The sequence below is a fragment of the Anolis carolinensis genome, chromosome 3 (assembly GCF_035594765.1).
Source record: "Anolis carolinensis isolate JA03-04 chromosome 3, rAnoCar3.1.pri, whole genome shotgun sequence".
NCBI classification, from domain to species: Eukaryota; Metazoa; Chordata; class Lepidosauria; order Squamata; family Dactyloidae; genus Anolis; species Anolis carolinensis.
Window position 1 is genome coordinate 117478668 of NC_085843.1, and position 24638 is coordinate 117503305.

The following is a 24638-nucleotide window of genomic DNA, read 5'->3' on the forward strand; positions in this document are numbered from 1 at the left end:
GATCAGTTGTTTTTGCTTTAGCAACAACCAAATACATGTGAAAATCAAACAAGTAAAGCTTTTGTACTTCTAGCTAAGAACTGGTACAGCGTTGTGACTAAAGGCATGTATGATTAGAGGATGTTGAGTCCCTTTTTACTTTGAACCTTATTTTACTTTAGTTGAGTGTCTATTTCTCAAATTCAGCTCCTCCTTTTTGCAGATTTACAGCTCTTTTGAGAATATGAGCACTTAAAATATTGTATTCTATTATTCCCTCACATATTCCATCACTATATACTTAGCATTTATTTCCTATGGTTCAGTGTGCCAAACTGCTCTTAAACATTACAAAAGAAGAACTAGCAATAAAATAGGCAATCCAAAATTAGTACACTAGCAGTACTAGTTGTCCTTGTGAATTTAGCAACTCTGGACAGGAACTTGTTTGATCAGTCACTGCCTCTTCTGACAAAATGCACATTATAATTATGTTTCCAAAGCCAAGCCTTGGCAGCATTTTGGTTGGATCTGTGAACTGTTAGAAATCATTATTGGAGCTTAGTGTATTGTGACTAAAAGCACACAGGAGTCCCTCTTTCCCAACAGTTAGGGCCCTTCCACATAGCCATATAACCCAGAATATCGAGGCAGATAATCCAGAATATCTGCTTGAACTGGATTATCTGAATCCACACTGCCATACACTCAGTTCAATGTGAATTTTATGCAGCTGTGTGGAAGGAGCATTAGAGTACAGGGGTCTACAACTGTATAGAGTTCGTCGAAATCAGTGTTTCTCAAACTCTTCTCTTCCAGGTGTTTTGGACTTCAGCTCCTAGAAATTCCATCCATCTTACCAGCTGTTGGAAATTGTGGGAGTTGAAGCCCAAAACATCTGGAGTAGCAGAGTTTGAGAAACTGGTCTAAATTATTAGAGACAAGTTTGTGTAGAATAGCCATCAGTCTTTTGTCTTGAACTTTTAAAATAATTCATCTTGATGGTAGCTAAGTAACAGTTTGAATTATTCATAATAGTAGCTTGCATGGTGTAGATATGGAATTACCTGGTTCATAAATATTGTACAATGTGATTCCTGCACTTTCAACTTCAACCTTAAGATATTCAAATGTAAGTAGACTATTAGATAGTTCGTTATCATTGAAGAGAAAACTAAGCACAAACATTAAATTCCAGTGAGTAAAAATGATGGGGATAAAATTTTATGATTAGGTAGTAGGGGGGTCACAAGTCTTTTGAGGATCATGTTTCTGAATTAGCATTCTGTCTGCTAGAAAGCCAGCTGGAAAACTGTTGTTCCTTTGATTCTTTCAGGGGTTTTTTTTTGCCTTTCAAGCTGTTTAATCCCAACATGAAGCCACTCATGTAGTCTGATATTGTGACTTCATGTGTCACAACTATACTGACATATCACCAGCTACTGAGTCATGGTTTGTTGTGACAGAGATAGGCCTTGTGTTTTTCTCCACATCTTTGAAAACTTTGGAAATGTTCACTTCTGATTTAAATTAATTTTGGTATATCATTTAATCTGAACCTGACAAACTGGCTAATTGGAACTGGGTTTATATTAAATTAACCAGCCTGAATGTGTGAGACATGAAGATTTTTTGTTTATTTCTACAGACCATTATTAAAATTAATTGGTGCGGGCTCCAAGCAAGCCACTACATTATGATTATCCTAAAATAGATGTAGAAATGTATGAACACCTCCTAGTATCTAGGAAATAAAAGGAAACAGGAAGCTTGTGACCTCTGGATGGAGTAAGGCTAGATTTATTCCTATCACAGTAAAGCTTGGTTTATCACTACATCCAGATGTGGTTAACCCTTTCAGTCTGGTGCAAAATAGAGCCCCTGAACAGATGTCGGACTGGATAGTTAGCAAATTGCTAACTGATGAGAATGCCTTCATCTGACATGTTGCCTACCTTTTCTGTAGCATACTGTTTCCCAGGAAGTCTCAGAACTGTACGGTAAGATTGAAAATCACTATTAATTTCACAGGAAATAGAACTACAGTAGAACCCCGGTACTCCAAGTTAAACCGGCGGACCGCAACTCGGTCAACCGGACAACTCGGATTACCAGGCGGGACGAAGGCTGGACTGGGAGGAGCTGCAAACGCCTCCCGGTTCAGTCCTCATCCCCACGGAGAGGCCTCTCCGTGGGGACGAGGACTGAACCGGGAGGCGCTGTTTGCAACGCCTCCCGGTCCAGCCTTCGTCCCCATGGAGAGGACTCTCCGTGGGGACGAGGACTGAACCGGGAGGCGCTGTTTGCAACGCCTCCCAGCCCAGCCTCCTCCCCATGGAGAGGCCTCTCCGTGGGGACGAGGACTGAACCGGGAGGCGCTGTTTGCAACGCCTCCCAGTCCAGCCTTCGTCCCCATGGAGAGGCCTCTCTGTAGGGACGAGGACTGAACCGGGAGGCGCTGTTTGCAACGCCTCCCAGTCCAGCCTTCGTCCCCATGGAGAGGCCTCTCCGTGGGGATGAGGACTGAACCGGGAGGCGCTGTTTGCAACGCCTCCCAGTCCAGCCTTCGTCCCCATGGAGAGGCTTCTCCGTGGGGACGAGGACTGAACCGGGAGGCGCTGTTTGCAACGCCTCCCAGTCCAGCCTTCGTCCCCATGGAGAGGCCTCCCCGCGGTTGGGAGCACCCCCGCAACGAAGGGGCTCTCCCTCCCTTTGGTGGAGGCCTGGAGCCAGGGAAGTGACTCCCGCTTCCCTGGCTCCAAGCCTTCGCCAAAGGAAGAAAGCCCCTTCGTTCGGCGGGTGGGTGAACGGGGAGGGCCGCAAAAGCCCTCCCCGTTCACCCACCCACCCCCTTGCCCGTGCCTCGGCTCCTTCGTCCCGCCGGGGCGGCAACACCGGTGCCCGGCGAGGTGAAGGAGTCGGACGTGCGTGTTGCTAGGTAGATAACAAGCTACCTAGCAACACGCACAGGGCGCTCGCCCCTTGGGAAGTGCCTCCTGCGTGTTGCTAGGTAGCTTACTATCTACCTAGCAACACGCAGGGGCCACCTCCCAAGGGGCGAGCGCCCGGTGCATGTTGCTAGGTAGCTTGCTATCTACCTAGCAACACGCACGCCAGCGAGCAGGTGAACGGGGAGGGCCTTTACGGCCCTCCCCGTTCACCTGCTCGGATTGCACGGAGGCTCGAACAAGCAGGGCTCGAACAAGCGGGGTTTTACTGTACTTCTGAATAAACATAAAATAGGATTGTGCAGAAACAAGCATTTCATTCTGCCAGGCTTTAGGAATAAAGTGGCAGTTCTATTATGAACATGCTTTTAAAACAATGAATTATTTTTAGCTGTTGTAGTAATACTGTTTTAAATTGTGGCTTCATTGTTGTATGCCTACTGAAGTTCATGGGTCGCATGTAAACATACTGTAGATTTGCAGAAGCAAAACATCTTGTATGAAAGGCTTTTATATAACTTTTTCTGCTCTAGCTGCAAGATGGTGGTCAAGAAATGGCAGGTTCTTCATCCACAATTACACTGGGGAAGTCAAAGGTAAGGTTTATTAACTGATATCAGTAGTAGTAACATTTTTCAAAAGAATGTTTCTTTTGCAGGCTGATGACCCATTTTCACATCCAGGTGCTAATTTTGTGCTATTAGCATTAAACAAAGTTGTTGCAGTCGTTTAAAAAGTCATGATTGACTGCATCAAGGGTTTGTTTGGCAAGTACAGTTGGCAGCTGTGATTGAAAGCAAGCATGCCAGTCAGTCTTGTGGGAAACCTTTGGTTGTATTGATTCAAATATTTGGCTTTCTCTTTCCTTGTTGCTTGTTCTGTAATCTAAGCTGCAAGCTGCTTTAAATGTTTTATCAGTTTGGCAGGCTTAAGAATTAGGCATTTAGAACAGAAACCACACCAGTTTTTGTAAAATATTGTCAACTTGAAATCAGTTGTTATGATTTTGAATAATCTGCATAGCTTTCTCCTGCCCTTAATTTCCCAAGACTCGGGAACTGGCTTTGTAAGAAATAAGTCCTTCTCTTTGCTGGACCAGGTTTATTTTTTCTTATGATAGATGCAAGTAGGGTTCCTCTTTAAACTTTAAAATGCCTAAATAGTCATCTGAGATGCCAATGCGACAGGAGTTCTTTTCAAGGCTAGTTCTTTAGTTCTTTTCAAGGCTGGTTTCCTATATTAAAGAGGAGTAACTCTTCTGAGTTAGGGAACTGTACTGGTTCCCATGTATGTGTTCATCCTCTCAACAAAATGAAAAAATAAACAATTATACATCCAATGCCTGGGTGGGGTAATTTTGCCTGATTTCACATTCTGCCTGGACCATTTTAGGTCCAGGAGAAGACTTTTTTCCAACAGAAGGTGGTTGGAAGGTTATTTTCCAGTCCCTTCTTTTTGGAAAAAAGTCTTATTCTTTCTCCAGCCTGTGCAAGCATAACATGTTAAATTGCACTCCCATGCCTCAGAGAGATAGCTAGAGGCAAAATAAAATATAAATTTATTTTTCTTATAGGCGTGTTTCAGTTGACAGAGGGAAGGTAACAACTGAAATCTTATATTGAACCATAAAAGCAATTGCATGTTGCTCAGTGTTACTTACAGGTTGGAGCACAATTGACGTGGATAGGTTTCTACTGACAAAGTATTGCCTGAAGAGCAGAGCCTTAAAAGTAACTTGATGTGATACTCAGAGCTGTTAATTACAATTTCAACCATTCTTGAATTTTCCAGCTGGACACTCTGCCCAAAGAAGATCTTATCAAATTTGCAAAGAAGCAAGTGGTGTTAATACAGAAAGTGAAGTCAAGATGCACAGGTACAATACAGAAACTAGTTTTAGTTTATTTTAGAGCAGTGAGAAAGAATCCATGGGTTGGGGGGAGGGGGAATCCAATGAACCATTAATTACATTAACTACAACAAATAAAAATAGTAATAATGAATCATCCTTCAAAACTCTAGGTGTATTTACCATCTTGGACATGTAGCTGATAATTGTGAAAATAAATTAGTTGTATAGAATGAATACCAACAGAGAAAAAGTAGGTATTGTGATGAATATATTATCCATAATTAGAGATATATACTCTTTTTCCTTCCTAGAATTAGAGAGAGAGATTGAAGAGCTGAAAACAAAATCTGTAGGAGGAACTGATGACGTTATACAGGTAGGAATACCTGATTTGTTTATAAAGAAATTTTAATCCTCAGGCATTCATTGTTCCTGAGCACATACTTAATTTGCCTACTAATTAAAATGCTCTGATTTGGGAACTTGATGGAATTGTCCCACAGATCCATCAAGTCCCCAACACCCCCCCCCCCCCCCCCAATTTTTGACTTTTCAGTCAAAATGTGTCTGGAACATTATCTTGTTATTTCAAGGCACTTAATTGGTGTTTAGCGAAAGTATCACTATGAAATATAATATGAGTGGCCCTTGAGCTCTCTGTGTTAAACCCAGTTTAGTATTACATTCAAACAAGTAAGCTTTTAAAATGTTTTTTTGAACATTCACCTTCCCTTGACTGATGTGGCATACCAAACACAAGTTCAAGAACCAAAGCTGGATTATCCCATGAGCATCTTGGCAAATGGTTATGGTTTCTTACAGTGTTTTGACTGGATTTTCCAGATTTGATGGAAATGCTAAAGTCACCTAGGACCAAATAATATCCTAATTGTTAAGTCATATTTTATTTTTCAGGGTTATTTAAAAAGATTTCTAGGGAAATGGATGATAATAATTAGCAATAAAAGACATGTCTGTGTGGTATTAATGCCAATAAATCTTAAGGATCAAGGGATACTTGTGAGTAAAAAAGCTCCAAATTTGTTTTGGAGTAGTACTTCAGATATACACAGGAAGCAGAGGTCTTGAAAGGATAATTAAGTTATATTTCAAGGAGTAAACAAACTCACTTTTTTGTATCGGTCCTTTTCAAAATTAGGCTCTCACAGAGAGACTGGATGAAGTTCTTCTGGAAAAGGCAGAAATTCAGCAACAATGTCTCGCTCTTAAAAAAGAGAATGTGAAAAGACATCAAGAAGTAGAGGTATTTTATAAATATATTAAATGTTTCTTAAACCTGATTTAATCTTGGCATGTTGTCACAGGCAGAAAATGTTTCCTTTCTTTCAGTTTCTATGTTCACAGGTATCAAAAACTGTCCCTCTCCCTGTGTCATAGCTTTTCCTCATTCCTAAGCCATTGGGCAAATAAGGGGGCTGGTCAACAGGAGCTCCCTTCTCCTTTCCACCCATTGCTGCCTTCTCCACTTTTCCCAGTGGAAAGCAGAGATTTGAGAAACACAAACAGCTTCCCCTTCCTGCCCCCCGACAAAAAAGGTGTGCCATGTAGCCAAGAGCGCTCTGAGGCTTAACAGTGAGTTTCAGAAAGTTTTCTTCTAAGTTAAAAGGATTAAATCTGGTTACTGGGTATCATATCTTGGAGCATATTTCTTAGAAAGTTGCAAAGGTATAGAACAGATTACATTCCAAAGACACCTTGGAAATGACAAGGAGCTAGGAAACAACAAAAATCACTGTTACTCTCTAGCTAAAAATGTCGGCGAGGGGGTCAGGGTGCGTGCTGGGTGGGTTTCTTCAAGCTCCATCAATCCTCTGCACACCAGCACCCTGATGAATTGGTTGCAATCGTCTGCCACACCAATTCCTCTGTTAAATGTCATGCTCAAACACATCTGTAGTCTGAAGTCCAAACATTTATTTCTATATCTATAATACATATTTACAAAGCACAGCAAAAGGCATCGCTCTGAGCTGGCATTCTTCTATAGCCTCTTCGCTCAGCAAGCACAGCTCAACACACAGAGATAAGAAAATACATTCCTCAGTCTGCAGGAAGTTCCGACCTCCAAGGCCAGAAATCATGCCTGATAGGTCAACAGCAGTCACAACAGGCTGTCAGTCAAACTAGCCTGCTGTTAACTGTTTCATTGCTGAAACACACACTCTTGCAAAACAGCAGAAACACTTGATTTACATTTCATATACATACAACCATAATCCAACAAAAAAATGGCCATTCACCGCTTACAGAAAGGTAGACCCTTTGTTTTCAGGTTTTCCCATGGCTGAGGAAGAGGGAGTCAGACCCTTTGGAGATCAGCCTCTGTCAGAACAGCAGATGTTGTTTTACTTTTATAGATAACTTATGGTTGATTCTAATTCTTTATCTTTCTTTTTCATTTGATTATTACATCTGTGAGATGATATTGCGCAATGAGCTTGATATTTAATTTCATTTAAATTAAAATTTAAATTTTTGGAGCATAGGAAAATTTGACACTGTATTATGTATTTTATTCTTAGGTTGCTCAGGCTAAGGAAGAAGAAATGCAGAAGCAAGTTGCACAAGGAAACACCGCTTACCTGAATGAAATTGAAAGCCTTAAAAATGAAATTGCAACAACACAGTCTAAATATGCTGAAATTATAGCCTCACTGCAAAAGGAACTGCATGAAGGACAGAAGAAACAAGAGCAGCTCACTGAACAGCTTGAATGTTCTAGTAATAAATATGAAGAAATGAACAAACTACATGAAGAGGTACATCAAGCAAAAGCCATCTATGAAGAACAGATATTGGAACTAAAGAAACAACTGGAAGCTTCCAATGAGGGTAAGAAAGAGGAAATTGCCAAACTGCAAGGTGTTATTGAAAGTAGTTCCCAGTATCACCAAAATGAAATAAAGAAATTAGATGAAGAACTCCACAAACTGAAGACTACTCACCAGAAGGAGGTGTCAGAGCTGAAGCATCAGCTTGAAACCTCTGCTAAAGCACATGAAGAAGAGCGCAACATATTAGACCAACTAAAGCAGGACTTATTAGAGGAGTACAGAGTAAAAGAGAAAAACGTGCAGGATGAATTACATGCTTGTAAGGAAAAGTATGACTGTGAACTGGAATACATAAGGCAAACTTTGGCTAAAGATGAAGAAATGGAGACTACCATTGTAGAATCGGAACCAGAGATAGCCGCGAAGACCAAGCAGTTAGAAAATGCTCTAAAGGAATTGCAATCTCAACACAGTATACTAAGAGATGAATTGACCTATATGAATAATGTTAAAATGAAACTAGAAGTAGAACTCCAACATGCAAAGGATGAATACTTTCATGAGCGGGAAGATTTAGAGTTCAAAATTAATGAACTCCAACTTGCTAAAGAGGATCACTGTTGTGTAACTGAGAAGCTAAAATCTGAGCTTCAAGCAGTTAGAGAACAATATCAGAAAACTTTAAAAGAGAATAGTCTGGAAATCCAAGAATTGGTTGAAAAACATAGACGAGATATCTCTGAGATTAAAGAAACAGTATCCTGTACTTTACAGACAGAGAATCAGTCCTTACTTCTTGAAATACAAAATCTGAAAGAACAGTGTCAAAATCACATAGAGGAGAAAGAAGAAGCAATTTCTAGTTATGAGAGTTTGCGACAAACTCTGGAGAATTTGCAAACTGAGTTGGGGGAATCAGCTGGGAAGATAAGCCGAGAATTTGAATCCATGAAGCAGCAACAGGCATCTGATGTTGATGAACTACAGAAGAAGCTTAGAGTGGCTTTCAATGAAAAGGATGCTCTTCTTGAAACTGTGAATCGTCTCCAAGAAGAAGTGGGAGAGTTTTCTTCCAAAAGAGAAGAACTAGAAGAACTGAGGCATAAAATAGAAGTATTTAAGGAACAGAATGAGAAACATGTTGCTTCTCTTCAGCAGAAAGATGCCTCTATAAAAGAACTGGAAGAGAAGCTAAGGGAACTTTCCACACAGAACAGTAGTATCCTCGATGAAATGAAGTGCTCTTCTGAGAAAATAGGAAACCTTTATGAAAAATACAAATTAGAGAAAGCAAGGGTGGTAGAACTTCAACAACAAACTGAGTCCCTTAATATTTGTAAACATGACTTAGAGCAGCAGGCAGCAGAATTAATGGAGAAGCTAAAAAATACTTCAGAGGATCAAGAAAAGAAACAGCAAAAGCTGGTGGAATTTGAACAACACATTCAAGCTCTTCAGCAAGATAAAGAATCTCTTTTGTCTGAATTAGAGGCTTTGCATGGTGAAAATATTAAAATAAAAGAAGAAACAGAGAGATATGTTAAGGAACTGGAAAGCTTTGCATCTGAAAAAGCAGAACACCTCATGTTTAAAGAGAAAGCAGATAGCTTAGAACTGAAAATGCAAACAGCATGTGAAGAAAAAAACAATTTGACTAAACTACTTGAGGAGGGAAAGGTCTTCAAATCACTTGTCACAAACCAGTTGCATGGCCTCCTTGAGAGAATGGGTTCCAAATACTCAGAGGAAAATGACAGCGATGATGTTTTTGGCATATTGGAAACTGCAAACAAATTCTTAGCAAATATGAATCAGGAGGAACAAAATCTGATTTCACAGAAGGATGAAAATGTTGTTCTACAGCAAGAGATGCATAGGCTCCAAGAAGAAAATATGGCACATTGTATGGAGCTTAGATCTCTGCTGGAGGATTATGAAAAGGAAAAAGGCCTTTTGAAAGAGGAGTTAGAAGGGGCTCTCTCAGAAAAAGAAGCCCTCCAACTAGATATCCAAGAGTTAAAACACAGCATTGAAAAAGTCAGGAATGAGAATCAAGAACTTCTTGCCCGTATTGACGAAATGTCTGAACAACTTGAACTTCATGAAATCAAAATTAAAGAACAAGAAGAAAAATGGAAAGAAGAGAAAAAAACTCTAAGCCTAGCCTTGGAACAAAAAGAAGTGGAGCTGCGAAATGTACAAGCCGAGCTTTCTTTGCTAAAGGTTAGGTGTTTACTTATTGAGATACTTTTAATTTATCTCTCAAAATTATGTACAACTAAATATATTACGGTTTGTTTAGAACCAGACATGAACATATTTACAGTGTTCCCTCACTTATCGCTGGGGTTAGGTTCCAGCACCACCCACAATAAGTGAAAATCCGCGAAGTAGGGGTGCTATATTTATTTTAATATTTATACATTATTTTAGTAGTTATACACTATTTTAAGTCTTTGTCAACCAATCATGTGTTAATAAATCGCCTCCTTCCTCCCATTGCTGCTTGGGCTCCTTTTCTCTCCCTTTGGCTTCTCCTTCCTCCGGCTGTAAATTGTAATTTTTTAATGATTTATAATAGTCTTTTAGAGTTTATTGAAAAACCGCGAAACAGCGAATCCGTGAAAAGTGAACCGCGAAGTAGTGAGGGAACACTGTATTTTATCTGTGAGAAAGATCTCTGGATGTGTTTGAAGATGTGCCTCTCTTCACATTTTGTGTTCACTTTGACAAGCCATAAATGCAAATCCGCCTTCGGTCCGCTTAAAATTATGTGTAGAATAAAGACCTAAAAATAAATCATCCTCAAATTTAAAATAATTAAAAGAATTGATTTAGAGACTGGTTTTTAGTTTAGCTGCCTCAGATCTCACTTAAATAAATACATTTCCCCCTACCCAAGTCAGTGAAAAATTATTTTCCAAGACTATGTTCTAGTTATTTTAAATAGGGCATTTCTTAGTCTTTGATTCCATTTTTCCCCCTCACCTTTGAGGTATATGAGTCAAAGCATCTTCATGAATTTTAATCCTTTTCATATTAAGGTATTGAAGAACAAAATGGCTTTTATAATTTAATAATGTTCTATCAATGTGTAGTCCAGAAGAAGCTTGTTGCACTACTGGGTATTATCTTTTTAAAAATGGGACTGAATGGAAACAGCCCTCAGAAATTAATGATCCTTTTTGAAATTCAAAAAAGTACATTTCTACATGTTAAAGTGATATCATTATTGAAAATGTTATGTTAGTATTATATTTGATTTTATTTAATGATATTATACATTAAAGGAAGAACTGAACTGGCCTTCTCATTCCTTTGGTTTATAATGTAGGGTTCTGTGGAAGACTCTTCTAATGCTGAGCAACAGTCATCAGGTACACAAATAATAGGTAATTCTTCTTTAATGGCTGATTCCAAGTTTTTTATTTATATATTCTGTAGTGGACATATGTCACCTTTGCATATCACTATATTACTGTTGAAACATTATTCAAAATAGCTAAGTGCTTTGTTTTAGTTAGTTACGTTGTTATTCTATTGTTTTATTGCTCATTGTGTAATTTTATTTGTAACTTTATTTGAAAAATGTAAAGCTACTTTTAGACTGCCTGATAAGATTTTATACAGCTTGATTTTTCTGTCAGCCAGAGGAGGCAAAGCGTATTCACACACTCTCTTGGCTTCTCCAAGTTGAATAGCATCAGAGGAAAAGTGGTAAAATGCAGAGTGGATTTCTGAGCCATATTTGAAGTCAATATAGGAAGTGTTAATTTTTAAAAAAAATCAAAAAATGATTGCAGCAGTGAAAGACAGTAAACATAAAATAGACCTATGAACAAGTGTAAGACAAATCAGTTTAAAAATGCATAGACAAACAAAATGGAACATCATCTCTAAAAAAAGGAAAGTGTACCACTTTTGAAGATACCATGACAGAAAAAGCTATTTCCATTTATCTATCTATCTATCTATCTATCTATCTATCTATCTATCTATCTATCTATCTATCTATATAATTGTAATGTGTGTTTTATTATGGATTAAACAACAAAACCACTGAACCAAATCACACCAAATTTGGCCACAAAAGACATAGTCATCCAAAATATGTCTTTCAAACAAAAAAACCTAGAAAAAGTCCAAATTAGAGGAAGAGGAAGAATTGTTTTTTTCCCCCTTGCCGCCAGTTAGAAGGGTGGGCTCTGCCCACTTCGTCTCCTAGCAACACCCTCGGCCAAGGAACAGCCAGGGTTCAATTAGGCCTCTTCCACACTACCTATAAAATCCAGATGATCTGATTTGAACTGGATTATATGGCAGTGTAGACACAAGGCTCTACTACACATCTACATAACCCAGAATGCCAAGGCAGGATAATCCACAGTATCTGTTTTGAACTGGATTATCTTGAGTCCACACTGCCATATAATCTAGTTCAGTGTGGATTTTATACCGTTGTGTAGAAGGGACCTCATATAATCCAGTTCTAAGCAGATAATATAAGATTATAAATATAATATCTAAAATTACTCTGGTATAATAATACAGAGCAATATAATGTCTAAAATCAGGACAGTAAATAAAGAGCAACACTCTGAAAACAAGAATTCCAGAAAGGAAACAACCAGGGCCAGCTATCACCTCCCAACAAAGGATTCCCCTAGGCAGGAACCAGCCAGGCTTTGAGGCTGCAAGGCAATTAAATGCTAATCAAGATGACTAATTGCAGCATTCATACTTGCTGCACTGAGGCTGTTCATTGCTATTCAACCTGGCCAACGAAGAATTCCACAAGGTAGAAAGCAGCCAGGCTTGCAAGCAGCAAGGCTATTCAGTGCTGTTCAACCTGGTCAACCAAGATTTCCCCTAGATAGAAAACCCTCAGGTTTTGAAGCCACGAGGCTACTCCGTCCCATTCAACCTGCCCGAGGATGTCCCTATATAGAAAGCAGCCAGGCTTTGAAGCAGCGAGGCTATTCAGTGCAATTCAAATTGGCCAAAAAACCATTCCCCTAGGACGCAAGTACCCAGCCTTCCAAGCAGCAAGCCTATTCCATTGTATTCCAGCTCACCAAACAAGAAGAAAATGGCCAGGCTTTGAGGTTGCAAGGCTATTCACTGCTATTCCACTGGTCAACAAATGATTCCCATAAGCCACAGCAACACGTGGCCGGGCACAGCTAGTTAATAAATCTTGAAGCAAATCTTCCTTTGATCATGCCTAGGTAGGCTGATATAGGAACAGATGCTTCTTTTAGGTGTCAAGCAATTTAGAGATTAAAGAAAAGTTCCCTGACACTTTGAATTGAGCTGACAAAGAAATAAACAATACAGTTCATTTTGAACTGGTGAGGTTTGACTTTAGTTGTCTTATTGAAAACTGTGATCAGACTATTTCTGTCAAGGGAAAATGATTAGTGCCAGGAAAGAGTGCTTCTAGCCACTAAGTTCACTTCTAGAACTTAAATGGAAAGGTTGGATCAGAGACTTCCCACCAAAAACACAGGTCTGACCTTTCTAGAACAGGAATGAGAACAATTTAACCGTAGGATCACAATTTTTGGGGGAATTTAACCTTGGTGTCTTGGCCCCAGCCAAATCCAGACATCATTTCAGCTACATGTACAGCATCAGCCAAGTCCAGTGCCTTGGAGTAATAGAGTTGAGTAGCATTTGTTTACTGTCAGAACTTTTCTCAGGCTTTGTTTATCAGCTTATTAGGGGCCCACCAGACTCTTGACTGTCCCTGTACCCTGAGAAAGAAGTACACATTCACAGTAGTCAAACTAATAAAGTGATTTTTTTTCTGTCAGAAATAATGTGCCATAACATTTTAAAGTGGATTTTGTTTGTTGTTGTAGATCATTTGGAAAAGCAGCTGAAAGAAAAGGAAGAAAAAATAAATAAAATTAAAGCAGTTGCTCTGAAGTTAAGGAAAGAATTGGAATCTAGCAGGAAAGAGGTAATTTAAACCACCCTCTATCATTCGCGATGAGATACTAATAAGCTGACTGCATAGATCTGTTAGATTTTGGGGTGTTTGGAAGTATCCTATTTTGTCCCCAGCAGGGTAGGAGAGTGTCTTATGAGAGTTTTGTCTCTTACATTTCTATGGGGTTTTGTTTTGTTACATCCAAAGCTTAACCAGTATCCCAGGATTAGGTTGTATGGAGACCTGGATAGTGGTGATCCTTAGTACAGTTTCCTCATTTGGCCCTAGCTTTTTGGTTTTACAGAGCTGCATTACAAGGCTTTATCCTTTTGTATAAGAACCCTGTGAAATCGGTGAAAGACACATCTTAAAATCAAGACAAATTGTTCAGCAATATTTAAAATATTTCAATCTCTGCTGTTCATTGAGAGCGCCTTACTTCACACAGCATTTTTCTCCTATTTACACTGGCTTCCTTTACAGTCTTGGGACAACTGAAAAAGGAGATACAGTAGAGTCTCACTTATCCAACATAAACGGGCCAGCAGAATGTTGGATAAGCGAATATAATGGATAATAAGGAGGGATTAAGGAAAAGCCTATTAAACATCAAATTAGGTTATGATTTTACAAATTAAGCACCCAAACATCATGTTATACAACAAATTTGACAGAAAATGTAGTTCAATACGCAGCAATCTATGTAGTAATTACTGTATTTACAAATTTATCACGATGTATTGAAAACATTGACTACAAAAATGCGTTGGATAATCCAGAACGTTGGATAACATTGGGGGGGGGGGGTATGGGGGGAGTGTGGGAGTGGAGGGTGATACATTTCTAAGGACTGTTTAAAGTGTCATTTAAGAAATAGTTACCTTTGGAACAATGTATACTGAAATAAGATATGTATGGCAAAAATAGTTAATTGTTATGATGTATCAAAAAGAAATAAAAAAAATTAAACAATGTTGGATAAGTGAGACTCTACTGTAGTTATAAAGGCTTACACAACTAGGCTTCTAGAGATTTTAGAGATAATTCTTTCCTGTAACCATTAAGTGTACTCTGTCTTAGTGATGCATGTAGTTTGACATTAGGTTTAATTTACTGATGTTAGCCTTCAATTTGATGTTAGGTCTTAATGTGATTTTTATATCTGGGGTTTTTCTGGGATTTTATGTTAGTATCTGTATGTTTTATGGAGGCAATGAGTGTTTGCTGTTGTATGCTGCAATCTGCCCTGAGTTCCCTTGAGGAGGTAGGGCAGAATACAAATAAAGTTTATTTATTTATTTATTTATTTATTTATTTATTATTACTGTGTAGTGCAGTCAGAAATGAAGATGACATAGACTGACACCCACATGGACTACTTTGTAATCATAAAATTATTTTAGGAAAGTCTTCAGATTATTCCAGTACCTGTGATTCAAAATACATTTTAGTAGAGATGATAGTGTCATAGCACTTGTGCATATGTGTTTTTATCTTGGAAAAGTTATGACCAGTCATAGGTTGTTTAAATATACAGTATTGAGATGTAAATATTTTTAAAGCATTCGATTTAAAGTTTTATGAGTGAAGTGTATCATGGAAAGGAGTGGTCTTAGGTTCAAATTCCCCTGCAGTCTGTGCACATTTGCACGGGAGTGTTGGAAAAATCTGTGGAACAGTAGAATGAAGTTATGAAAAAAGAGGGAACTCATAAAATATCCCCTAAGTTAATGGAGTACTATTTTTGATTCAGCCGTTGTCATTAGCAGCCTTATACCTCTCTATGCACTTAGGTGCAGGCATTGAAAGAAGAACGGACAATGTCACAGCTGGAGAAAGAGCAACTATCTAACTCAATGGGGGACATTATTCAAGGAGCTGAGAGCTATAAGGTGAAATACATGTGCTTTTTTCATTCCTGAATGCTTCAGATTTTTGAAATACTTGATCAAATGCATGAAAGAAAGTGGAATGTCAGCACTCATTGGGATTGTTTGTATCTATTTTCAAATTTTCTATGGAATTATATGGGGGAGGTTGTCTTGCTGTGGATTGTGCTTTGCCAAAAAAAATGTGGTAGGTATAAGAATGATAACTGTTGTTGAAGTAGGTTGTTTCTTCCCCACTCCCCTCACAAACAGGTATTCTGCTTCTCTGCCACTTGGATTATTGTCCTTTGTGTCTCTTAAATTGTTCTAATCTCCTTGAGAATTGCATTTAGTTCACAGAAATGTCACGCAAAGCTCCAGGTTGTTTCTATTCGTGTGTTTCAGTAAGGCAATTGCAAAATTAACTGACCTTCTATCCCCAAGTCCTTTTCTCACTAAAACAATTGGAGAAAGCAGAAGGGAAGCACAAAGAGCCAAGTATAGCTTAGTTAGCTACTGCAGGATTCCTGCAACAATTGCACTTATCCTGTGATGAGTTAACAGAAATGTCTCCACGTGCTTCTATCCCTTATATCTTAGCAGCAACATTTTTAAAAACAGCATTGTTAGAATGCAACTTGGTATATTTAAATAGTTGCAAACAGCTCTATGTGATATATTAATACTTGAAAGATGAGAAGTAGCTGTTGCTGCTCCAGTGAGAAAGAAAATAAATACTCCATTGCACAAGGAAAATGTCTGCTTGCTCACATTCATGTAATCACTGTAGGTATTCTCATATACAGTACAATAATACAGTTGACATCAAATGAATTGATGCAGGCTTTTCAAAAGAATTTAAAAGAAAATCATTTAATTTTCTGGGAAGAAATAGGTATGTTTTGTGTAACGTAGATCTTGTGTTTGTAACAAACAAAAATAGATACTGTTTTTCTTTTATTCTATGACACATTTTTTCGCATATAACATCTCCAAAAATGGGGTGTGTCTTAGAATCGCAGGTGATTTTTTAAATATATAAATAAAGCTATTATTTGTTGGTGATGCTGAAATTAGTGTGCATCTTAGAAACAATGGCATCCTACAATTGAAGAAATGCAGTACAGTCTATACTTCATAACTGATGTGCACAATTAATGGTATGCATCTGTGGGTTTTCTGTAATTTGAAGAGGATTTCTCTCTGTTCCCAGAATCTTTTACTAGAGTTTGACAAACAAGCTGAACAGCTGGATTTTGAAAAAGAGCGAATTCGAAATTATGAATGGCAAATTGATGACCTTACAAAACAGCTGGAGAATTCAACTCAGCAGGTACTGCTTATTTAAAGTATATTAAATGGACTTCTGAAGATCTTACTGCAGGGCATAAGGGCAATAGTGTTCCTCTTTTGTTGTTGAGAGATACTGCCTTTCTGTGCCTTTCTACTTAGTCACTGATAGGGAGAGGCTTTCATGGGTGAAGTTGGTGCAAGACAGATATTTATTTATTTATTTATTTATTCCAATTATTTATACCCCGCCCTTCTCACCCAAGGGGACTCAGGGCGGCTTACAAGTGGCAATTGATGCCGTTACACTGATATACAATAAACTAAAATGATTAAAACAGTTAAAACAGTCATAAAATAGTCATAAAATACAATATACAAAGTTTAAAACAATGCAAAGTGCTTATGCCATTTATCCACCAGACGTTATACAAGAGCCGTAATTCAGACCGCGTCGAAGCCAACACATGCTTATATTGGGGGAGAATTGTGTTATCCAGAGCTTGGTGAAGGCTACCTTTTTGGAACCAACCAGCATGGATAGTCACAGTGCTGCCTGTGGGATTTCTCAACTTCTAGTGGAATAACCTAACATTTCCAGCTTCTCTCATGAGCTCACATTTTGGAGGAAAACAACTGCTACTGATTAGATGTTTATAAAATTTCCTATAATGTGTAATTCATGGGATTCTTCATTTCTGGAAATCGGATACCCACATATATGTCTAGAAATTATAGTCAAAAAGTTAATTCCAAAAAAACTGGGTTGACTTACCCATGGGTAAATGTAAGTACTGTACTTGAAGGGGAAAAGGTACAGTACTTAAAAAGGAACCATTTCCTCTCCGAGTATAGTGGCGAAATATTAAAGCCTAAAAATTGTTGTCTCTTGCTAGGAGGTCCTCCAGATAACTTCTTGCAGAAAAATACCATAGAATCACCTGAAGGACATGTTTTCTTGGATATGTGTCCCAGAATCATAGTATATTTATAAATGGTGGCCAAAAGATCAGTACCTCACTCACTTTTAGCTCTGGCTCTACCCACCCCCAATTGTAGCTTAATAAGTCTGCATATAATCTCAAGAGAAATTTATCATTGACAGAAAAAATTGTAAAAGCCAGAGGCATTTTGCAAATGATATCTAGGCAGCAACTCCAATATGCAAAATGACACTTTCCTATCTTAATTATATATGTCTATATGTTTGCGACTATCATTTTAGCAAGACCAGTATCGTTCTGCTAATGAAGATCTCTTGACTCGTATCGAGACACTACAGACGAACACCAAACTATTAGAAAGCCAGCTGTTAGAAACACAGAAAGCCAAAGCAAAAGTTGATAAAGAACTTGAAGCTGAAAAACTTCTAAAAGAACAAAAAATAAAGGTAACCAGATTTTTTATGAAAGCAAAAATTAATAAAATAATATAGGTGAGGATTTTTTTTCCTAAATGAAGAATACTTAAAACTGTTTTGTTCAGGACCATGCTAATGCTGCAAAAGAAGTTGAAGAACTCCAACTACAACTCCAAAAAGAAAAGAAGCATCTTCAAAAAGTGTTAGAAGAGCTGGAAATGGCAAAGAAGGTATAGTGAAGACTTCATTACTTCTCTGCTTTCGTGTTTTGGTTTCTATACAGTGGTCCCTTGCTATCTGCTGGGTTTGATTTGAAGACCATGGATGCCAAAATACATTGATCCTCAAGTCCTATTAAAAACAACGGGGCAGTAAAATGGTGCCCCTTATATAAAATGGCAAAATCAACATTTGATTTTTGGATTTTTAAAAAATATTTTCCAGGCAGGGATGGTTGAATCTATAGGTACAAAATTTGTAATTACAGAGGGTCAACTGTATGAGTCCTCATTTGATTAAATTTCTGGATTTATTTGTTTTTGTGCCAAATAAAGACCCATATCATTTACCAGGACAATACAAAGAATGTTCAATTGAGATAAAACATCAATATTGCTTGGTAATTCCAAAACAGTAGTTTTAGGTTTACTAGATTATTTGCTAGTTGTATATATTGTATGAAAAGGTTATGTTGAATTTTATAATGTACAGGATGCCCAGAAAAGTACATTGATGGACATGGAAATAGCTGACTATGAACGTTTTGTAAAAGAACTTAATCAGAAAATTACTGACAAAAGCAGCAGAATTGAAGACCTCGAGCAAGAGATTAAAATCCAAAAACAGAAGCAAGAAACTCTACAGGAAGAAATCAGTGAGTGAGATATCATCTCTTTGTGTCTAAAGATGGTTTGGTATATATTTCACTATAGCAAGACAACTTAATATGTATCCCACAAAGTAGAAACAAACTGTATAAACTAGTTTACTGTTAAAATGAAGTCTCAAGCCATACCATCAGTGGGAATTTTGTTCCAATTTTTTTAAAAAAGCTTATTGGATATTTAATAAATTATCCAAATGCCTTGTGGAGAAATTCTTGGTCCTATTTATGTTCAAATCCCTGGTTTAAGAATATGAAAAAAGTATTTTTCCAGGTTTTCCACTGAATTTGGAACATGTTTTTATCAGATAAAAAAAAACATAAAATGAAAATTAATTGTTGTAACTTTCTGTCTTAATTTCAACTTAATTATTTGTGTCCTTTACTCAACTTGCAGACTGAAAAAAATAAAAATATTTTGGAAATGTTTCATAACATTCCTATTTCTAACTCAGTACCTAAGTTATTCATATCACTTTTTTTATATAGAGTCATTTCAGAGTACTGTACAAGTATATGAGGAAAAGAATTCCAAAATCAAGCAGCTTCTGGTGAAGACAAAAAAAGAGTTGTCAGATTCAAAGCAAGCAGTAAGTTTTGGAGCTTTTACTATTTGCATTGTTTTTCATTGTTTGGGTAGAGTAATAATAGTGTAGTTACATTGTTGTCTCCTATGGTATTTTGATAAATTATTCAAGATAGCTCTTTTGTTTTAGGAAAATGAACTTCTCAGACTTCAAGCATCGTTAAAGGGAGAATTGGAAGCAAGTCAGCAGCAAGTGGAAGTTTATAAGGCAAGGCAATATTTTCTTTTTGGTTTAGTGGGAAAAACATAATTATATTTGGCAGAGTGTAGCTTAAGGTACATATTATTGGGTTGTTGTATGTCTTTCGGGCTGTGTGGCCATGTTCCAGAAGCATTCTCTCCTGACGTTTCGCCCACATCTATGGCAGGCATCCTCAGAGGTTGTGAGGTTGTGAGATCTGTGTGTCATTGTAACAATTTTTTATGAATCCTTTCTCAGCTAACTTTTAATTTTGTTGATAATGGTGAACAATGTGTCTTATTCCATCCATATATTCCTTTGCCGTAAATATTGCATAGAATATAAGTTGGTTTTATTGTGATGAAAGAAATTGAAGCTCCAGGTCTAGAAAACAAGGTAACCAAACATGTATAGAACACAGATCTGTAACCACTGCTAAAATTGTGAAGACATATCAAACTAATTTATTAAGTCCTGTTGATTTTTGTTGGAATAAATTAAGTAGATGCTTTGGGTTTTACCCTGTTTCCCCTAAAATAAGACATCCCCAGAAAATAAGACCTAGTAGTGGTTTTGCTGAATTACTAAATATAAAACCAAAAGTAAGACCTAGCAAAGTTTTTGTTTGGAAGCATGCCCACCGAACAGAACACCAGAGCATGCAGGATCAGTAAATGTACATACTGTAGATTGTTGTACATAGAAATAATGGTAGTAACAAGAAATTTTTGATAGGATTCACAGTTTGTCTGGTTATGCTGGTTCGTGATGATAACTACTGTACAGTACATAATAAATGTTCAATTTTTTTTGTTCAACAATAAATGTGAATTCTTCTTCATGGAAAAATAAGACATCCCCTGAAAATAAGACCTAGCACATCTTTGGGAGCAAAAATTAATATAAGACACTGTCTTATTTTCGGGGAAACACGGTATATGAACTTCAGTGTGCATTCCTTTGATTCACTGGATTATCCCTAATATAGTCAATTATGTGAAAATAAAATCACATTGAAAACAGAATTCCCATAAAGAACTAGAATCCCCATTCATTACAACTTGGTCATTTCACTACTGTTGTGCTTCCTACAAGAGTACAGGGGGAAACGTTCTGTGTTATGTATGAAGTTATTCTGTGTGTATTTTATATATATATATATATGTGTGTGTGTGTGTGTGTGTGTGTGTGTGTGTCTACACACACACACACAAACACACACACACACACACACACATATATATATATATATATATATATATATATATATATATATATAGGGTGTTTGCTGTGAATTCCAGTTGCATATCCTAAAGTCCAGATTCTGTCTGATCATGGAAGAAACAGGATCAACGCTGGTTAGTACTTGGATGAGACACTGCCAACGACTACTTAGTTTCCTTTTCTGCACCTTTGCAGTTACGATCTTATATTGAGTTGCCGCTGATACATAGTAGCTGCTCCCTTAAATTCAGCACCTTGTGCCAAGTGCTCAATTGCCTTTTCAACTTCACGTAATTGTAGATTTTTGTCACAGCCATATTATTGTCTTGAGGAAATTGAGGTGAAATAGTGTAGTATAGTTGTTCTGTCTACATTAACAGATTTTACTTCATTAGATTCAATTATTCAAGGATTGTTTCCTGCCGCCTCTGTTACTGCTCCTTTTTAATAGGGAGTTATAAATCTCATCTTGTCTATCCAATCTCTCTGTAAGTTTCACAAGACTGAAAGCTACTGCAGACTTGAAACAACGCTTATAATTTTTTATAAAAAATGGCATAGGGTAGCAGTGGAGGAAGTGGCACATACCATCAGCTGCCATTTCTGTCTTGCAAAGAAAGCCTGCCACCTCAAAAGCAGTAGCTGGCAGCTTTTATGCTTCCCACCACAGCTTCATATGTATTGTACACTGTACATTTGATCTTGCTTTTTTATAATAAATTATTCAATGAAATAAACATAATAATTCAATGAAACAAACATAACAGTCAAACAAAGACATATACAGAAAGATAAATTTCACAAAACAAAAGGACCATATCCTTCTTACAAAAATACCACGGACATTTTTTAAATATAAAACACAAACCCAAGTAACTAACAAACTCAATATGACATAGTCGTTCTAACCACTACTGTCCCACACAATTTTATGCATAGAATAACAAAAATAAATCTATAAGTCTCACACTCTCTGGCTGTTGGATTTCATGTTTCAATTTACCGTATATATTCTAGTATAAGCCGATCCGAATATAAGCTGAGACACCTAATTTTACCACAAAAAACTGAGAAAACGTATTGACTCGAGTATAAGATGAGGGTGGAAAATGCAGCAGCTACTGGTAAATTTCAAAAATAAAAATAGATACCAATAAAATTACATTAATTGAGGTATCAGAAAGTTAAATGTTTTTGAATGTTTACGTAAAACTGTAATTTAAGATAATAACATTTTAATAAGATTTAGACTGTCCAACTCTGATTACCTATATATTCGAGTATAAGCCAACCCAAATATAAGCCAACCAGGAACCCCATTCGAGTATAAGCCGAGGAAGGATTTTTCAGCCCTAAAAAGGCTGAAAAATTTGGCTTATACTTGAGTATATATGGTACTTTTTCCTTTGAAATATTCCTATATAACCACCCTTCTACCTTAATAACACTGTTTATAGCAATAGTAGAATTTTCTCCAAATCTTTGGCGTAAAAAGATAATTACACCCCAGTACTTTATTTATATGTTAAGTATGATTTGGGGAGAGAAAATACTTGTGGTCTTTCCACTTTTCTGGTGGTCTTCGGCCCCTGTTCCCCACAAATGTGAAGGAACAGCTGAAGTTACTCTTCTTTCCCTGAGAAGTACTACTCCACTACTAATTGTAAACATATTCAAATAATCTTTCTTTTGTAGATTCAGTTGGCTGAGATTACTTCAGAAAAACACAGAATTCAAGATCATCTGCGGACTTCGCTAGATCAACACCAGCGAGTACTGAATACTTACCAGCAGAAATTGGCAGCTTTCCAAGAAGAGTGCAGTACAGCAAAGGTTTTCTGGGGTTTTTTTGCAAACAGTAGACCAATTGTTGTAAGAACTCTACATCTACTTAGTTATAATTGCAACTAAAATTGGGAAATTCTCCCTATCACTCAAAACATTTGATCCATGGGTAATTTTTACACACCTGAAGTTGTGTACCTCTCAAGCCAGTCCCTACTACTTGCTAGAATACGTCTGAAAGGAGGGATGTATATCAAGAAGAAAAATGCCTACATCTAACCTGTGTTCAGCATTACTGCCTCAGTTTCTTTACAGAGAGGTCATCCCCTATGTCTATGATGATAATTATGTCAGTTAATTCACCTCTTCTTCCTTCTGCCCTGCTGTGTCATTGCAGGCAGAACATGCTGCTGTTACATCTGAATTTGAGAGCTACAAAGTCCGTGTACATAACGTTTTGAAACAGAAGAACAAAAGTTCCCACTCTGAGACTGATGTGACAAAGCAAGAAAGGTAAGCATTGTGTTGTTGGTTATCTTGGTCAGTGCCTTTTTGAATGAAAATTACATTGGGAAAATCAAGGCTGCATTGTTCATGTTGCCTGAAGGTCCTGGCTTAGTGAAGCCAAGGTGTACCTAAGTAATGTGCAAAGTAGAGCACCATTGTTATCCTAGATGTCATTGTTGGCTTGGTTTGAACGTAATGCATAATTACCTGCTTTTCTTTCGACTTCCTGTGTATACACTGTAGAATCAGAAGCTTTTGTCTGTTTTCTGTTCAGCATGACATCTGACACTCACCTTTAACTATGATTTAGAGTGGGATAGGAATAATGCATACTGTTTACTACTTTGAACATTCATCATCATTGGCCATGCTGTGTAGGGCTTCTGTGAATTGCAATCCAATACCATTTGGAGAAACACATCATTCCCACCCATGTACTTTTCACTAATACAATATTGACAGATCCACTTTTTATAGTCTATAGTTCTCTTATATATATATATATATATATTTACCATTCAGTGGCACATCTGATGAAATACAGAACAGTGTGTTTTAGTCGCCTATTAACTTTACACTGAAAGATTCAGTGCCTTCTGGGGTTTCCTTCTTTTAGAGAACACATGGAAAAGGTAATAGACCAATTGAAGATCAAATTGCAAGACACTCAGCATAACCTACAAATTAACTTAACCGAGCTGCAAGCGCTACAGTCTGAACATGACACCCTGCTGGAAAGGCACAACAAAATTCTTCAGGAAACGGTGGCAAAAGAAGCAGAGCTCCGTGAAAAGTATGTTCCTGTGCTGTGCAAATCATACTATTGTTCTTCTAATTGACATTTGACCTTCAAATTCTGCATGTGAATGGGTTGTTTAATATTTAAGGGTCAGAGTTACCATGTCATGGGTACTGCAGATTTTCCAGTACATTCTTGAAATCTTCCCAGGCTGACAGCTGTAATTTTAAAGGTTTCTGCCTCCATAGTCTCTTGATTTGTCATAGTACTGATTTTTTTTTGTTTTCTAATGTGGAAACCTGGGCTGTGGGGGGATTATTTTAGGCTCTGCACAATCCAGTCCGAAAACATGGTGATGAAGTCAGAACATGGGCAGATTGTGAGCCAGCTGACAGCCCAAAATGAAACTCTTAGGAACAGCTTCCGTGACCAAGTCAGACATCTACAAGAAGACCACCGGAAGACAGTGGAGACATTACAACAGCAGCTGACCAAAGTAGAAGCCCAACTCTTTCAACTCAAAAGTGAGCCAAGCACAAAAAGTAAGCTACTCTCCGTTGTTTATTGAAGAGGTAATATTCAGCTTAGGCCACTTGGCAACTGTTCTCACTTTTCTCAGCTCTGCTTAAGACTCCGTTTATTTTAAACACACACATTTAAGGTCTTAGGTAGTATTCAATGGTGACAGAACAGCTGAAGCCAATGC

At 37.5% G+C, this 24638-nt stretch overlaps 1 protein-coding gene across 2 annotated transcripts in view; it reads left to right on the plus strand.

Annotated features, from left to right (window-relative positions):
- gcc2 (GRIP and coiled-coil domain containing 2) overlaps positions 1 to 24638 on the plus strand; it is a 37544-nt gene that overhangs the window by 2928 nt on the left and 9978 nt on the right. Inside the window, exons 2-19 of one of the 2 annotated variants that reach the window (XM_003218737.4) lie at positions 3461 to 3523; positions 4719 to 4803; positions 5091 to 5155; positions 5939 to 6043; positions 7323 to 9797; positions 10909 to 10966; positions 13439 to 13539; positions 15303 to 15401; positions 16591 to 16710; positions 17893 to 18057; positions 18153 to 18257; positions 18739 to 18901; positions 19400 to 19500; positions 19627 to 19704; positions 22597 to 22734; positions 23084 to 23199; positions 23810 to 23986; positions 24257 to 24474. In XM_003218737.4, coding sequence (XP_003218785.2) covers positions 3461 to 3523; positions 4719 to 4803; positions 5091 to 5155; positions 5939 to 6043; positions 7323 to 9797; positions 10909 to 10966; positions 13439 to 13539; positions 15303 to 15401; positions 16591 to 16710; positions 17893 to 18057; positions 18153 to 18257; positions 18739 to 18901; positions 19400 to 19500; positions 19627 to 19704; positions 22597 to 22734; positions 23084 to 23199; positions 23810 to 23986; positions 24257 to 24474 — 4432 coding nt within the window. The remainder of the gene's footprint in view (positions 1 to 3460; positions 3524 to 4718; positions 4804 to 5090; positions 5156 to 5938; positions 6044 to 7322; positions 9798 to 10908; positions 10967 to 13438; positions 13540 to 15302; positions 15402 to 16590; positions 16711 to 17892; positions 18058 to 18152; positions 18258 to 18738; positions 18902 to 19399; positions 19501 to 19626; positions 19705 to 22596; positions 22735 to 23083; positions 23200 to 23809; positions 23987 to 24256; positions 24475 to 24638) is intronic. The other variant, XM_008107064.3, reaches the window with a different exon arrangement.